This window comes from Macaca thibetana, chromosome 5 (assembly GCF_024542745.1).
Source record: "Macaca thibetana thibetana isolate TM-01 chromosome 5, ASM2454274v1, whole genome shotgun sequence".
In the NCBI taxonomy this organism is placed as follows: Eukaryota; Metazoa; Chordata; class Mammalia; order Primates; family Cercopithecidae; genus Macaca; species Macaca thibetana.
The window spans coordinates 23,828,473-23,846,649 of record NC_065582.1 but is presented as its reverse complement, the minus strand read 5'-3'; the positions used below and the strand labels follow the sequence as shown (position 1 = coordinate 23,846,649).

At 34.0% G+C, this 18,177-nt stretch overlaps 1 protein-coding gene across 4 annotated transcripts in view; it reads left to right on the top strand.

Annotated features, from left to right (window-relative positions):
• The window catches only part of TLL1 (tolloid like 1), a 227,574-nt gene that overhangs the window by 166,417 nt on the left and 42,980 nt on the right, over positions 1–18,177 (top strand). For 3 of the 4 annotated variants that reach the window (XM_050791802.1, XM_050791804.1, XM_050791803.1), the window contains 4 exons: positions 75–220; positions 11,986–12,181; positions 14,137–14,262; positions 16,994–17,154. In XM_050791802.1, the coding sequence (XP_050647759.1) occupies positions 75–220; positions 11,986–12,181; positions 14,137–14,262; positions 16,994–17,154 (629 nt within the window). Of the gene's footprint in view, positions 1–74; positions 221–11,985; positions 12,182–14,136; positions 14,263–16,993; positions 17,155–18,177 lie in introns of those variants that run through there. The other variant, XM_050791805.1, reaches the window with a different exon arrangement.

Below are 18,177 nucleotides of genomic sequence, written 5' to 3'. Positions count from 1 at the left end.
TTAACCTAGAACAAAATGAAAACGAAATGGCATGTCTAGGCTTAGTTATTTGTTTGTTTTTTGGCTTTCTTCAGCGATCTGTGGAGGTGAGATACGTAAAAATGAAGGACAGATTCAGTCTCCTAATTATCCTGATGACTATCGCCCGATGAAAGAATGTGTGTGGAAAATAACAGTGTCTGAGAGCTACCACGTCGGGCTGACCTTTCAGTCCTTTGAGGTAAAGTCTTTTAGGCTGTCTTCCTGGCACATATTCTCCATAAATGACAATGGCATTGAAGAGAATCCTCATTAAATCTGCAAAGAAACAGAGAGTCAGCCATTTAATCAGCAAAGAAGCAAAGGATCGCTCATAAAATGCAACATCAAGAGCCTAAGAGTTTTTTTTTTCTTCTTTCCTCATTCACAGACATTTTCAAGAAGATTAAAGTGAGTTTACATTATCTGTGCTATTTGAATTAGAATGTTTGAAGTACTGACAATAGTTTCTTTTGACAAATGCACAGGCTGATTTCACAAGAGGGTCCATTAAGTAATAGAAGTTTTATTTCTCTTCTAAACTAAGAGGTTAAAAGGTAGACAGTCTTCCTTGTAAGAGGAACAAAACATTTTTCACCTTTTTTTTTTTTTTTTTACCATTACACAGATAATTGTTTATATCAAAAATAGGGATTTTAAGTGTTCTTATGAGATTTCAACCTCCTTAAAAATATTCGTCAGGGAGATCAGCAGCATCGTTGTGTTATTCGAGGAAGGGCCAGAAGAAATCAAAGTCCAATCAGAAATTTTGGATCAAAGTCCGGATCCAGAACTAACACACTGGTCCATGGGTCATTTTTGCGGGATGAAAGGGACGGAGTTAAAGATTTAAAGTCAGGAAATAGGGGAATTTCTCAGGAACTCCAGAGGATGTTTAAATGAAAGAGTTGGTCTAGAAATGGAGAGTTCAAGCTGAAGTGGAGAGGAACAATGAGGTCCTGGTGGTAGGTCCCAGCCAGGGTTAGAAATTTAGATGCATGATTGGAGATGGAGACTTTACTGATTGGAAGATTCATTCACTAAGTGATCAGAAGGCAGTAGTGAGCGCTACTACCCATTGGGTAGTAATGAGCACTGTGAACACTACCTACTGAGGGCAGTGATCATGGTCATGGTTGTGTGTCTGCACCTGCAGCAGGAGCACCAGGAGAATCCAGGCATTGCCAGTAAACCCAGAGAATCTCTCATCCTCATCTGCAAGCCTGTGCATTCTGTTTCTTCAGTACTTGTCTCTGTCTCCTTGCATGTACCACCCAGATGTATTTCCTTTTGTTACCAAAAAATATATACTTTCTACTTTAATCATCATGTTGTATTTTATGCTCCTGACCACTTTATTTATTTATTTATTTTTGTACTTTTGGAAACTTTGATTCTGCCATTATTTGATTGACAGTTGAACTTTGTTATTTTAATGGACTAATAGATTTGCAAATACTGTTCAAATAGACCAGTTTATGGTTGACAGTGAACTAAAATTGAGTAGAAAAATTTCACCCACGATTTAGACCAAAAAAAAAACTGATAAAAATTATCTAAGCAATGCCTGTATTTGCTGTGTTTTGCGATATTTCAAGAATAAAGAGATTAACTGTCTTTTAACATGTAATTCAGTTTTTTTCTGGAATTCTACTATAGACATGATGCCAGAAAATGCATTCATTCCATCAACCTGAAAACTGATGCATGAAATTGCTACCTTAGTTGATTTGTACTTTATTTTTTATTTATCAATGCAATAACAGTGATAGTCTTCAAAAATAAGATAGCATAAGGAAAAATAAAAAGATTTGCACCTCAGACACTTATAATTATGCCTGACACACAATAGTCACTTAATAAATACTTGCTTACTGAGTGGATGAATCAGTGATGACTATACTTCATGACCTGGGAAAAATCATGTCATAGGATGGCTGAGAGTACATTTTATTTATTGTCTCTAGTTTCCTGTCCTATCTTCATATTACTTTATTTCTATATGTTTCTGCCTCCCTCATTTATATGTTAGACATATTTTGATATCTGGTAGATCTCTTGTCTTTAAATGACCAAAACTGAACCCTTGCTTATTTTGTCTCACTCACTAAGCCTGCTCTTCTTCTATTTATTTCAGTACTATTTCAGTACTTTTTGTCACCACTTATCCAAGGAACATCCTTAATTCTACCTTTTCTCTTAAGCCCTGCAGCCAACCTATCAGCATATTTCAGTTGCTTTGTCTCTAAACTATACCCCATACACGATGACTTTACACCACCACTGTTCTCACCGTCCCCCTCTTTGCTTGGAATTCACAGAGAGAACCTCGGGTCTCTACTCTTGCTCTGCATATCCCGTTCGTCACCTCACAACCAGAGTGATGCTTTTACAATGTATGTTAGATTATGACACTGTTCTACTTACAGGGGGTTTCCATCACATCTAAAATAACATCTAGACTTGATTATCATGGGCCACGTCACTTGTGATTTGGTCTTTGGCACCTCCTCACTTCCTCTGTGTCAGCTCGTCTCACCCTCTTTCTCTTTCTCAGAAACACCAACCTCACTCCCATATCACAGCGTTTACCACTGATGTTCCTCTGCCCCAGGTCTTTGCTTTTACTCTCCTGTTGCTTTATTTGGATCTCTGCTTAATTGCTGCCTTCTTAAAAAGTTCTTGGCTGATAACACTACTTAAAATATTGTCTTACCTATAATTATCTCTAAATCATCACTCTGTTTTATTTTTAGTTAATTGCACTTCCAGCTACTGGAATGTATGCTACAGATCTCTTTATGTACATGTTTATTATCTGTCTCTCTCACTAGATTATGTCCACCACCGGGTTGGGTTCTTACCTGTGTCTCTGATCATTTTATCTCCAGCAACATTGTTTGTGAGATAATGTTTGATAATAGATGAGATAAATGGATGGATAGATTATACGTAAATCAATGTTTGAGTGTGTGACAGTTGGCGGATGGAAATGAATATATCCTTCCTTTATTAAAGGCTTGTAAGTTTACATGCAGAGGGAAACAAGCCTGGATAGATAAGAAATATTTAGATTATGGAGTACGTGGTATGCTGAAGTTAGACTGAATTTAGACTAGAGGTGCTGAGTTTCAAGAAATTCACAAGTAACAGGATTTAAAGGTACCTAATAAACATCTAAATCTTCTAGGTAAGGAAACTGAGTTTATGCCGTTAACCTAGTATCACACAGGCGAGTACTAAAAAAGCATTAAAACCCAGGTACATTTGATCCTGATTTTATTTGCAAATTTGCCTATTTACTAAAAGTTTGGAAGCCTAAAATTAATATTTGCAGTGCCTTCTGGGTCATTCACAGATGTGTACACAGCAGCAAATTTTGAGTCACCTAATGTGCCCATTGCCAGCTGTCATGTGCCTTACTGAGAAAATATGTGTGTCAGATTATCTTCGTTCAGACATGTATGGTGTATATATAGTGCTGTTGGTTGAAAGTTCAGTATTAATAAATGGGCAACCTGTATTAATGCGTCTTTAAACAGAAACACACAAAAACAAAATGTTGTGACTAGAATCTCACAGGAACTCTAACCCTGGGAGCAATGAATCACTACTTGCTAGTTCAGTATTCTGAGCAACTGAATATAATGTAACTAGTATGAATATCAAGAATCAGCTTTATATATTTTCTTATTTGTTCTAATAGTCATTAGGTGGTTGTTTAATTTAGTCAGTTATCTGTTTATATCAATTCTTTTGTTTACCTGTGTTTCCAATACTCTGTGATTTTACCTGGCAAAGTCCAGTTTTTATTCACTGATTCTAGTCTTTGCCTTATTTCAAAAACTGTTTATATTTTTATTTATTATTATTTATTTTTTTTTTTTGAAATGGAGTCTCACTCTGTCACCCAGGTTGCAAGGCAGTGGTGTGATCTCGGCTCACTGCAACCTCCACCTCCCGAGTTCAAGAGATTCTCCTGCCTCAGCCTCCCGAGTAGCTGGGACTATAGGCACGTGCCACCACGCCCGGCTAATTTTTTGTATTTTTAGTAGAGACAGGGTTTCACCATGTTAGCCAGGATGGTCTCTATCTCCTGACCTCGTGATCTGCCCTCCTTGGCCTCCCAAAGTGATGGGATTACAGGCGTGAGCCACCGCACCTGGCCTTGTTTATTACTCTTTATGTTACTGTATTCCTCTTCAGATATAAGGGCCATAAAGATAAACTTGTCTATCATGCTGTTGAAATCTACTTTAAAGAACTTCTTAGCTGTCCATCATTTATGCCTCTATGTGAATTTATGTCATGGCACCTTTGCCAGTGCCATTTGCATTTTCATGAAAGTGCTGAAACAAAGTCTATGTGCCTTTGTCAATGAGTTTCAGGAATCTTTGAGCAGGAAGGAACACTATTTGGGAGGTAATAGAATCTTGATGCTTCTGTATTTATACCCTTTGGGAAGTGCTGTGGTCTGGATATTTGTGTCCACCCAAAATTTATATGGTGAAACATTAATTCCAAAGGTGATGATGTTAGCAGTGGGGTCTTTGGGAAGTGATTAGTCATGAGAGTGGAGCCCTCATGAATGGAATCAGTGCTCCAATAAAAGAGACCTAGGGGCTGAGTGCTGTGGCTCACGCCTGTGATCCCAGCACTTTGGGAGGCCTAGGTGGGTGGATCACCTGAGGTCAGGAGTTCAAGACCAGCCTGACCAACCTGGTGAAACCCCATCTCTACCAAAAATACAAAATTAGCTGGGCATGGTGGCATGTGCCTGTAATCTCAGCTACTCGAGAGGCTGAGGCAGAAGAATCTCTTGAACCTGGGAGGCAGAGTTTTCAGTGAGCCGGGATCGCACGTGCCATTGCACTCCAGCCTAGGCAACAAGAGCAAAACTCTGTCTCGAGAAACAAAACAAAACAAACAAACAAAAAAGGCCTAGGAATCTTCTACCATGTGAGGGCAAAATGAAAAGGCACCACTTGTGAAGAGGGCGCTCACCAGACACTGAATCTGATAGTGCCTTAACCTTTAACTTGCAGCCTTGAAAACTATAAGACATAAATTTCATGGTTTGTAAGCCACACTATCTATGATATTTTCTCATAGCATCTGGAATGGACTAATATAGGAAACTTTCTCTCCTCTGGTAGTCATTGGATACATTATTTCTTAAGACCAATATACTGAAGTGAGTTTGTATATGAATATAGATCCCCTCTGAAAGTAATTTGGAAAGCTTGTTTTCTATTTAGCAGCACAGTCATTTGTAAAGAAGCTTCTGGTACTATTATTTTATTTGAGAACTTTTTCAGTAAGAAGAAATAAAAAGAGAAAAAGTTTGGAAGGCTGGAAATGTTTACAGTAATAACTTCAAAGGAATGTCACCAAAGCAGACAAGAAGTGAAATAAACCTGGAGCTTACTTTTGTTTAAATTGAAATTACCACATACATTAGTTCAAATGGTATTAAGTTTGAGGTACTTGTCAACATGACTACACATTCTGACTTGGTTGTACTTTCCTTACGAAAACCAGAGCTGATAAATACCCTTAACAATCACAGCAGCGAGCTGAAACATTCTAAACTATGTACATACGTTTTTATCTTGGTACTTGGTAGACTGCTTGTCTGAAAGTAATCCTTTAAATCCTTTAAATATTTTTTATTAATTTATGATAAGTAGGCTAGTCTTTGTGAATGAACTAAAAAGCCGAGATAAGGAGGTTTTAATTAGTTAAGGATTTTCTGCTTACCAGGTACTATTTCTGGGAGCTTAGCTGAGAATATATTTTGGTAATGACTGTAAAACAGAAGAGTAATGCAGCTCTTCATGAATTATGGCCTAGGTTATCATTGTATCTGAAAGATTAGCACTTGTTAGTTTCAGTAAACTTGCCCAAGGTTCCACAGTTGGTAGCACTATGATTGAAACCAAGGCCTGGCTCTGTGCATTTATGTCCCCGGGTCTAGTAGTAAAGAGAAGCATCAGTGTTCTATTAATATAATATTATGACATTCAATTCTTTCCTTTTGTAACTATCCTCTCTTGTACATTTTTGTTGTTTAATTATTATGTGTCAATCGGGGCATGTCTGTTTTATTCACCACTGTTCACATACTGTCAAGTGAATACTATTTGGCCATAGCAGGTTTACAATAAAATTATTAAATTTATGAGTAAAAATACTTGTATCATGGAGAAAAAATGAAGTGGCAGCAGTTAAATAAACCTAAGCAAGACCTGTGATGTTGCTTTTAACATGTTTGAACTTTTTTTGAGCTGTAATTATTCATGTGTTGTGTCAACTTTAAATATTAAATTTTACTGCTAATAAACATTAAATACGATAACATAATTTAAAATAATTATGTATTAAACTTTTCACCTTTTTACTCATTATTCCTTTTGTTTATACTATTATTTGCTAGACTTTACTAGATTTTTCTCATTATAAAAATTATTTTTAATTTTTAATGATAAGTGCTTATTTGCATTGTTTTTATTAATCAGTTTAACATTTTCCTCCAAAGCATAAAACAGCTTTAACATTGCTCCAAGTGCATATCATTTAAAATACTATTATCTCTACAAGTTGTATCATTTACATTGCATTAATTATATCTGATTACATTAGCTATGTTGTAAAGCTACATTGTAACAGTCATGAGAGCTATATTTGATTATAGTAAAATATACATGACATAAAATTCCCATCTTAACCAGTTGTTAAGTGTACAGCTCAGTAGTGTTAAGTAGATTAGAAAAGGTCAAGCAATTTCCAGAACTCTTCATCTTGCAAAGCTGAAACACTATCTCCATCACACAAAAACACTAATTTTTTCCTCCTTCCCCTGACGCCTTATGGCAACCTCCATTCTTTCTGTCTGTATGAATTAGAGAACTTTAGGTACCCCTTATTAAGGTGGAATATTATTCCATTGTATGTGTATACCACATTTTATTTATCCATTCATCTATCAATGAACCTGTGGATTGCTGCCACTTTTTGGCTATTGGGAAAATGCTGCTATGAACATATGTGTGCAAATATCTCTACAAGACTGTGCTTTCAATTCTTTGGGGTATTTGCCCAGAAGTAGTATTGCTAGATCATATGGTAATTCTATTTTTAATTTTTTAGGGAGCATGGGATACCTTTTACTAAAGATTATTATCTAGAAATTTCTAAGTGTTCAGATATTTTTATAAATAAGTAGATGCTGCAATAGATATTTGTGTAATGGTATTTTGATTTGGAAATTTGGTTATCAAATGAAGGCAAGCATGTGAGTGGGTCCCAAGCCTGGGCCTGACCCCTACCTCCAGGGATGGCTTTCCTTCAGTGTCAGAGCTCACCCACTTGCACTGACCACTAAACTCTGTACAGGTTGGCAGGTTTAGAATGAGAAGTTGACCACTTTTGGTTAACTTCCTTCCTTCCCTTCCTTCCTTCCTTCCTTCCTTCCTTCCTTCCTTCCTTCCTTCCTTCCTTCCTTCCTTCCTTCCTTCCTTCCTTCCTTTCCTTCCTTCCTTCCTTCTTTTCCTTCCTTCCTTCCTTCCTTCCTTCCTTCCTTCCTTCCTTCCTTCCTTCCTTCCTTCCTTCCTTCCTTCCTTCCTTCCTTTCTTCCTTCCTCTCCTTTCTTTTCTTTGTTTCTTTCTCTTTCATTCTTTCTTTGTATAAATCATTGCTTTTGGTGTTCTTTTACTGATGAAGCTTCAAGTTACTGGCATAACATCAATAGACTTGATTCACATTTTAGTTTCAACCATATTTATTTCTATCCATTCCATATATTAATTGATGAAGTAATTTGATATAGCTCAAGAAACTATTGCACAAATGACACAAATAAAGTAACTCAAACATTCATTTGTGTTCATTGTTATTACTCATGTGTTGATGTAGCTTGTGAAGTATAATTATAATTAGTAAAAATGGAGCAAATTCACTGTGCAAGCCTTGCATTTAGGATTAAACTGGAAAAATAAGTAACTGAAGACCATTCAGGTAATTGATGAGATGTCTAGAATTGTTGTTGTAAAGATATAATGTATTTCCAAATATCATAAATTCGTGTAGATGAGGCACATATTATTTTCTAGGCAACTCAACATCTGTGGCATTCACTATGTGAGAATGTTGTTACCCCAAATACCAGGTACATATTTAATATGTAAATAATATGTAATGCATAAATATGTACTAGTGAATTTAACCCTATAATTAGCTATTTTTACCTGTGAAATATTTACTCTTTGTGTATCATATAAAATATTTAAAATTCCAATTTTTACTAAGTAACCAGTGAATTCACTGTAAATTAAAATGTAAAGTGAATGATTGTATATCTATTAAAGGAATAGAGTGAGTTTTATAGACCAGGCAATATAAATTATCCTATTTCTTTTTTTAATCATTGAAGAAATCTGAAATTTTGAGTTTCATTTCCAATGGGAGCTATGCTGTCTTCCCTGTTAGTACTATAATTTTAAATAATAATATTCTTTAAATAGTAATTGAAACGTTTTGTAATTAACCTTTTTAATTTTTACACTGTAGCCTGGTTTCTAATATGAAGCAATGTAATATTATCATTATTATTATTTTATTTTTTTTTTAGATGGAGTCTCGGTCTGTTGCTCAGGCTGGAGTGCAGTTGCGCGATCTCAGCCACTGCAGCCTCCACCTCCTGGGTTCAAGCAATTCTCTGCCTCAGCCTCCTAAGTAGCTGGGATTACAGGTGCCTGCCACCATGCCTGGCTAATTGTTTTGTATTTTTAGTAGAGACAGGGTTTCACCATCTTGGCCAGGTTGGTCTTGAACTCCTGACCGTGTGATCCACCTGCCAAGACCTCCCGAAGTCCTGGGATTACAGGGGTGACCCACTGTGCCTGGTTGTAATATTATTTTTATTAATGGACCTTCTAGTACAAGATGTTGCTTCCTTCATTGTGTATTCTCAATTCTTGTGGTTTTCTATCTCATTCTTTCTCCCCCCTCTTCCAATATGATTTGTGAATCAGGTGCAGTTCATTCTGTGCTGCTTTAAGCAGGGGAGGATAGTTTGGTTTGCCAAGACCTTTGCTTATTTTGTCTACAGCTTTTGTCGTTTATTCTGTTATCAAACTCTACAACTTGAAATCGGATATATTATTTTCTATGTTGTCCCCTTGACCAAGAACAGCCTTTGGCCATCTGGAAATGTTCTCATATTTACAGAGAACCCTGATTTTGAAGGGATTCTATTAAAGACTGAGATAAGAGGTTTTATGTATATATATGTGTATATATATTATATATGTATAATATATGTGTGTATATATTATATATGTATAATATATGTGTGTATATATTATATATGTATAATATATGTGTGTATATATTATATATGCATAATATATGTGTGTATATATTATATATGCATAATATATGTGTGTATATATTATATATGCATAATATATGTGTGTATATATTATATGCATAATATATGTGTGTATATATTATATATGTATAATATATGTGTGTATATATTATATATGTATAATATATGTGTGTATATATTATATATGTATAATATATGTGTGTATATATTATATATGTATAATATATGTGTGTATATATTATATATGTATAATATATGTGTGTATATATTATATATGTATAATATATGTGTGTATATATTATATGTATAATATATGTGTGTATATATTATATGCATAATATATGTGTGTATATATTATATATGCATAATATATGTGTGTATATATTATATATGCATAATATATGTGTGTATATATTATATATGCATAATATATGTGTGTATATATTATATATGTATAATATATGTGTGTATATATTATATATGTATAATATATGTGTGTATATATTATATATGTATAATATATGTGTGTATATATTATATATGTATAATATATGTGTGTATATATTATATATGTATTATGTGTATATATGTGTGTGTATAAAATATATATGTGTGTATCTATAATGTATACATATATTATATATATTCATATATATTATATATATTCACATATATTATATATATTCATATATATTATATATATTCATATATACTTTATATATATATATTTGGCCAAATTGGGCTTGTCACCCCTGGTGACCAATTGAGTTACAGTTTTAAAAAGTGCTTTAAAAATTAGATATTCTTTATATAAATATTTTCCATTTATTCCCATAATTGCACACACACCTAAGAATTTATTTTTAGGAAAAATATGGATTTATGACAGGTACCCAATGAGCACCTAACTTAAAATTACAGCCTTCTCTCCCCAACCCAACTTCTCACACTTCTCTCATCCTGATACTAACCAGGCCTGTTCTTAATTAATTTCTGAGATCAGATCATATCAGGAACCTTCAGAGTGGTAAGGCCATAGACATCTTCTCACACTTCTTATCTTGCTACGCTTTCTATTTTTCCATTGAATTGATGACTTTCTAACATTTTATGATTTAATTATTTATTTTGTTTATTGTTCCTTTTCTGGCTACTCATCAGTAGAATGCAAGCACCAGGAGGACAAGGTTATTTGACATTTTTCTGAATGATGCATACCAAGCCGGGAGAGTGCCTAGTGGAGACTAGGCACCGAGTATTTTGTGACTAGGAAGCAGCAAATGTAGTACCTAGTTCTAACTAAATCTGTGCTTCAAAGTGTTTTTGTTTGTTTGTTTGTCTTTATACTATCTAATTTGAAGATTATTATTGCTAGTGTATGATAAGGCAGAAACAGATTTTTCCACCAACTATACCAGCAGTTTCATGTTTCATGCGTTCAAGTTGCAGTTCCGTGGACATTCCCCGATATTTCATGACATTCTGTGTATTCCTTAACACTAGTAACAGAGTTCCATAAACTAGTGAATTGTATGTTGAGTGATAATTGACAACGTTTGATACTTTTCATGGTGTTTTCATTGTAGATGTCTTTGCTTTCTAGTTTTAAATATCCAATAAGCAGGTGAATCTATGAAGACTTAACTCTAGTGGTCAACTTCTATAAAAGGTGAAAAGCAAGAATTTTACATAAAAATTGTCTTACAATTTTTAAAACAATTTATAAATTTTGATTTTTTTGGTGGTTTGTTTTTAGAAGCTCAGGGCTGAAACATGGGTCCATGAACATGTAGTTCCCTCATAAAGTGTCATAGGCCAATAGTCTGACCTAATATTTGCATTCAATTTTTAAAGAAAGAGATTGAGTTTCCCCTGATTATCTGGGTTGAGAGGAGTGTGTTGAGGTAAAAAACCTCATCCAAACAAGGCCATATTTCCTTGGGAAAGAGAAAACCACTGTTGATTCTACTATGTAGTAGTCTTCCTCTACACAACCAGGTTAATTATGGAGAAAGAATTCAATAGACTAAGGAGTAATCCCATATTATCAGATTTTCCTTTCAAAAAGAGATTTATAACCAAAAATAGTGCTACATTTGTTCAGAGAATTTGAATCCAAATTTTCTGGGAATAAAATAATGATTTTATTGAAAGACTGTGGAGCAATTTTTATAATTATGATTCAGAAGAAATTATGTATTATTTGTGGCAGCATATCAGACCCAGATTTTTAGTGATAATTTTTAATTTTGGATTTTTTTCAGCCTCTATTGAATGAAGAATTTCTACTTGTAGTTTAATTTTCTTTGAAAAGGCAATTAATTTCTGTTGATCCTGACTCATGTGAATGTACTGTTTCATAGTTATTTTTTATCCTTCCCTGTCTACTAGAATAACATTCTTTGTTCATGGCTACTACAGTGTACACTCATGAGAAACATTCAAGTATACTCATTTGATACAAATAACTTTTTGTATTAACAAATCAAAAGTATGGCACTGAGAAAACATCTAACCTCCTACAGAAAATATTTTATCTATAAACAAAAATGTTCACATATTATTTTCTGTTGCAGATTGAAAGGCATGACAACTGTGCTTATGACTACCTGGAAGTTAGAGATGGAACCAGTGAAAATAGCCCTTTGATAGGGCGTTTCTGTGGTTATGACAAACCTGAAGATATAAGATCTACCTCCAATACTTTGTGGATGAAGTTTGTTTCTGATGGAACTGTGAACAAAGCAGGGTTTGCTGCTAACTTTTTTAAAGGTAATTTGAAATAATTTTCAAATGTGAGATTTTCTTTATCAAGTATAATTGTAACATTTAGCTTTGAATTAGGGGAGAACTAGAAAAAGTTATATTGAAAGTTGAATATGAATAAGGGTATTTTGGAGAGTTTTGATAGAAAAGGTTATTAACAAAATACTAGAATTTAGAACTTTGTAGCACAGGGTAGGAATTCCATTAGGATATTCTACCATCTGTTTTTTATGAAATAGTCAAAACAGCAAGTTCCAAAAAAGAATATACAGACAGAAAGAAAATATTTGTAATGCAAATAACCAACCAAGAATTCATGAACAGAAGAAGGTTACTGACATGAAGTTTATCTATTTGTTTCCAGGTGCCAGCATTACTCCCTTTCGGACTAGTCTTCCCCCACATTGGAAATAATTTATGGCCCCCTTAGTAGAATATTCTGATATCTAAAATGTCTTTTTGACAAACAATTATCTCTGATCAGCTTTGATTTTGAATTGCATAACTACATTTCAGTTTATTCTTATGTTCCATATTTTGTATATATTGTGAGGTGAAAAGAAAGCAAATATTTTGGAGAAAATGTTAACATCACATATGGATTTAGGAAATTCATTGACACTTATGTTGTGTGTCATTATAGAATAAAATTTTTCTATGGGAAGAGAAAACAAAATTTTCCTCCATATTGATTTTTATAGGATAAATGATATAGGATAGGATAAAGGATTCAATTGTGTATTGCAAAACTTAGAGTGACAGATATGCAAATATTGCCATAATTTAAAGAAGAACAGTATAGTGGATTTTTCCTTGGGAGCTATTTTATTCATTATAGGAATTGCAAGGTAGAAAAACTTGGCACTTTTACTACAGGCATTAAAAGAATTCATTAAAATCTCCATTTATGTGTTTGAAATTTTCTGTATGTGATATATTTCATAGAAGAAACATGCTATTAAGCTTCTTTCATGTGATATTCATATATTTATTTATCAAAATGCTTAGTGTGTTGCTGATGCATAATTTCTTCAGAGAATGTTTACTATTAGTCTCACATTAGATTATTCCTGAAGAGTGAGATTATGGAGTATCCGGTCATATACATTTTTTAAAATAGTATATATTATATATATATAATTTATGTATATTTTTGTGTTTTAATATACAATTATACAGTATATATTTTATTAAAATATGGGGTTATCATATTTTCTGGAGCAAAATGTCTATATAAGAAACACAATGTTTAAATTTAAAGAGATCCAGTCAATTTCTGAATTTTATACTTTTTAATTTATGTTCACCACAATCTATTTCTTAATAATGATATTTCTTTAAAAGAATTTTTGCGGATATTTCTATCAAGTTATAATGTAAAATCAGCATTGCTGAAGCTATGCTTTTTAGTAAGTTTTTAAATTTCATTCTGAAAAAAGCCTAGGCTTCATTATCCTCGTTTGACTTCAAATTCAGAAAAACACACACTGAGTCTGAGATAAAGTGATCTTCAGTTGGCCAAGCTATAGGTTTCCAGGCCTTCTCTGGGTTCTTTGACAATGCTTAGGTAGCAGCAACATGAAATTTATACATTATCCATCAGGGGCTGATACGTTGTTCCTGCTCCTTTGTTGATGGAAGCAATGGAAGCAAAGAATTGTTTCCATTTTATTTGGAACCATTAAGCATGGTAGTTTTTTAGAAAGATTTGCACCCTCGTGTATATATATATATATATATATATATATATATATACACACACACACACAAGAACAGCATGGAAACGACCCCTGCAACCATGATTCAGTTACCTCTCACCAGGTCCCTCCCATGACACGTGAGAATTATGGGAGCTATCATTCAAGATGAGATTTGGGTAGGGACATAGCCAAACCATTTCACATACATACATATGTATATATATATGTATAGTTGTTCTGTAACTATGGCCATTTTCATAGAGGAAGACGAATGTGCCAAACCTGACCGTGGAGGCTGTGAGCAGCGATGTCTGAACACCCTGGGCAGTTACCAGTGTGCCTGTGAGCCTGGCTATGAGCTGGGCCCAGACAGGAGGAGCTGTGAAGGTATGATTGCACTCCTTCCTGGACCCCCACCCCCCACAATTCTTTATTTCTTATATTCTCATTCTCTATCTGTTTTCCTCTTTCCTTCCCTTTATCCTATAGTGACCTCTTTCTTCAATTAGTAAGACTCAATTCATAGTCACAGCTGATGTGAAACCTCACCTGGATTCTTTTTATAGAATCGATCCTTTCCTCCTTTGACTACCAGACCACCTTGTTTACATATGTAAAACACACTGTATTAGTCCATTCTCACGCTGCTAATACAGACATATTAACATATTTATTATGCTAATGAAAACATACCCAAGACTGGGTGATTTATAATGGAAAGAGATTTAATGTACTCACAGTTCCACATGGCTGGGGAGGCCTCACAGTCATGGGAGAAGACGAAAGAAGAGCAAAGGCACATCGTATGTGGCAGCAGGCCAGAGAGCATGTGCAGGGGACTCCTTTTTATAAAACCATCAGATTTTGTAAGACTTTCTCACTATTGTGAGAACAGCATGGAAAAGACTCCCCCGACCATGATTCAGTTACCTCCCACCAGATCCCTCCCATGACATGTGGGAATTATGGGAGCTATCATTCAAGATGAGATTTGGGTGGGGAAACAGCCAAACCATTTCACATATATACACATATATAAATAAATTTATCTATATCTGTTTCTATCTAGATTCATCTATACATAAATCTACATCTAGACCTAGTTTTATATCCATCCTTCCTTTCATCCATCCATCCATCCATCCATCCATTCACCAGGCCACTGTGTTTGTATATATTAATATATCTGTAATTATCTCTGTCTAGATCTAGATTTTTATCTATCCATCCTACCATCATTCATTCATTCGTCTGTCATATCAGCCCACCATGTATATGTACGTTAATATATCTAGATATATTTCCGTCTCTATCTAGATCTAGAATTTCACTCACCCATCTATCTATCTATTCATCCTCCCATTTCTTCATCCATCCATCTATCCATCATTTGTTTTTACCTTTTCTTAATATAGTCTATAGGTATGTCTCCCTTATTAAAATGAGAAGTCCTGAGTCAGAATCATCTGTACATCTCTAACATCTAGCACAGTCAGGCATAAAGCAGGATATAAATATGTGTTTTATTAATAAATGATTGATTTTTTTAAAAGACATATTTGTCATGGTTATCTGCATTTCCTATTTACATTCTAAGATGAGGTTCCTTGTACAATGTTTTGTTATCATTACCTATGATCCCTTCCTTCAGATTTTAAAGCTAACTCCTTTTTACTTTCCCTACCTCCATCCTATTACAGGCCCCATACTGCTATTACAGGCAGGATGAATTGGAAGATCTTTCTTCCTCCAGTCTATTCCTCCTTTATTCCTCTTTAAAAATTTCGGCAAAGTTCATCTTCATAGAATGTGTAGCAGTTTAACATTATTTATATTTATGTATTTATTGGTTTACTGTTGGTGTCTCCCTCCAAAATGTTAGTCCTCTGAAAATGAGCACCTGTTTTCTACTGTACCTGTAATAGAGGATATAATAAGTGGCAAAGGGGAAAGCATTATTTGCTTAATGCATACCCCTCTGCTGACCTATTCAGCAAAAATCAGAGACTTCCTGTTTCTTTTTAAAAGTTTGAACTTTCCTATTTGACTTCCAGAAGTCTCTATCCCACCTATTAAACTACTAATTTTCCCCCTTTACCAGAATAAAAAAGACCTAGTAATGAAGCAGTATATTTTTAAAAGAGGACATTGTATATGAGACAATCAAAAAATAACAAGACTACTGTTTTTGTGGAGCAACTAGAAATACTAACTTTATCACAATTTACCAAGAAAGTGGTAAATGTACAGGTAGTGTTTGTATGTACTCAAATATAGCATATGTGTATATATGTATACACACACACACACACATACACGCACAAAGACAAAAAAGGGAGCAGTTATTTTAGGTAACTCTTGACTCCTTAGGAATTAATTATGAACAGTGTACAGTGTATGTTCTTTTCACTCAGTTTGCTTTTGGATACCATGATTTTGCTAATTTCACTGTCAATAAGGAAGAGAAGAAATTTAAATAGAACCTTTTAAAAGTAAATCATCATAGATCTATTTAAAAAGAAAATCAGTATTTAAATGGGACTTTTTGGAATAACAAGTATGTTCTATTTACCTTAATTTATCTTGTCTGGTAGCTCAGGTAATATTGAGTTACTTGTCTTCGAAAAAAAGTTTGAGGAAATGAACAATTGATTCGGTTTTATTACATCAGCCTATATCATGCTTTACATGTATATTTTCCTTAAATCTCCTAACACCCTTCTCAATTCTGACAAAAAAAAATATTATTTTTTCCTTAATTCTACAGTGGCCAAGGCACTACAAGATATTCTTAGACCAACTCTAAAGATAAGAAAACTGAGATCCAGGGTTTTTTTCCTCTTTTTAAATTGCTCCCCCTACTTTAAAGCTACTAAAATTTAGTACGGCCATAATATTCTCGGCTCTTCAGCTACAAAATAACACTTTAAAAATGAGATTTAATGACTACAGTACTTGTATAAAGACCAAGGAACAGAGACTGCCATTTCTGGATGTTAAAATGCAGAAGATGGTTGAAATTTAGTGCTGAGGTGTTTTGGTATTAATTAATGGACAGGTGCTAAGAAGTGGGCGACTTTATGGGGAGAATATACCTTTTTCTTTTCTTTTCTTCTAGCCGCTTGTGGTGGACTTCTTACCAAACTTAACGGCACCATAACCACCCCCGGCTGGCCCAAGGAGTATCCTCCTAATAAGAACTGTGTGTGGCAAGTGGTTGCACCAACCCAGTACCGAATTTCTGTGAAGTTTGAGTTTTTTGAATTGGAAGGCAATGAAGTAAGTGAACAATAACTGTAATTTTTAAAAATTATGTTTTGGAACTCTCTGAAGGCAAACTGTCAAATTTTAAAAAAAAGAAACAGAAGAAGAAAAAGAAAGATGCAGTAAAATAGCATAGACATTGTATTCTTTCTTTGTCCTACTGCTCATTTCTGCAACTGCTTATGAATCTTGTTGGCATTGAATGATAATTTAGACTCTTTCTGGAAGATTGAAGATTACCTAGAGGGAGTTTTTATTTAGTGTATTTAATATTTACCATTTTCTTGATTTCTTAAAGAACTATGGAGTGTTTAGTATCACCTTCATGTCACATAGACACTTCTAGAAAAAATAACCAAAACCCTCTGGCTGAGTCATAACAAAAATATCATTTGGAAGAACATGGCATATTTTACTTATGGAAATGGGTATATTGTCATTATATACATAGCTTTTCATTATGAATGTGCTCGTAGTTCACAAAGAAAGAAAGATTAATTTTTTAATTTCAGTAAAAGATGTATTTATCTAAAGCTATCTTTTTTTTTTATACAGAATATAGCTTACTCTACTAAAGGTACAGTTTCTGTCAGGTGATTACATTTAAACAAGTGAAATCATTTATTTGAAAATTCCCTTGTGCTAGTGCATACACACACACACATCAAATTCAAATGGAATGTCAAGCCTGAAATGGGAACTTTTAGAAAAATGTCCTTTGTATGACTGGTCAACACTGGTTTAATTCCAGAGGAAAGGTTATAAACGTTCGTTTTGTTTAATCTTCTGTACGTTCTCTTCTTTTTCTGACTTCCTTTGCATCCTTTCTCTGAACAACGTTTTTGATGTTTATTAAATGAACATGATTTTTATCCATTTATAAAATAAAATTAACCCACAAAAATTACTTTTTCTTTGATGTATGTCAGTTGGACACTTTTGTCTCTGATGTATATCAGAGAACAGAAATGTATCTGTGCCACTGAAGCAATAATTGTTGGTAGTATTTGTGGGTTTTATACCATAGTTTTGCTTTTG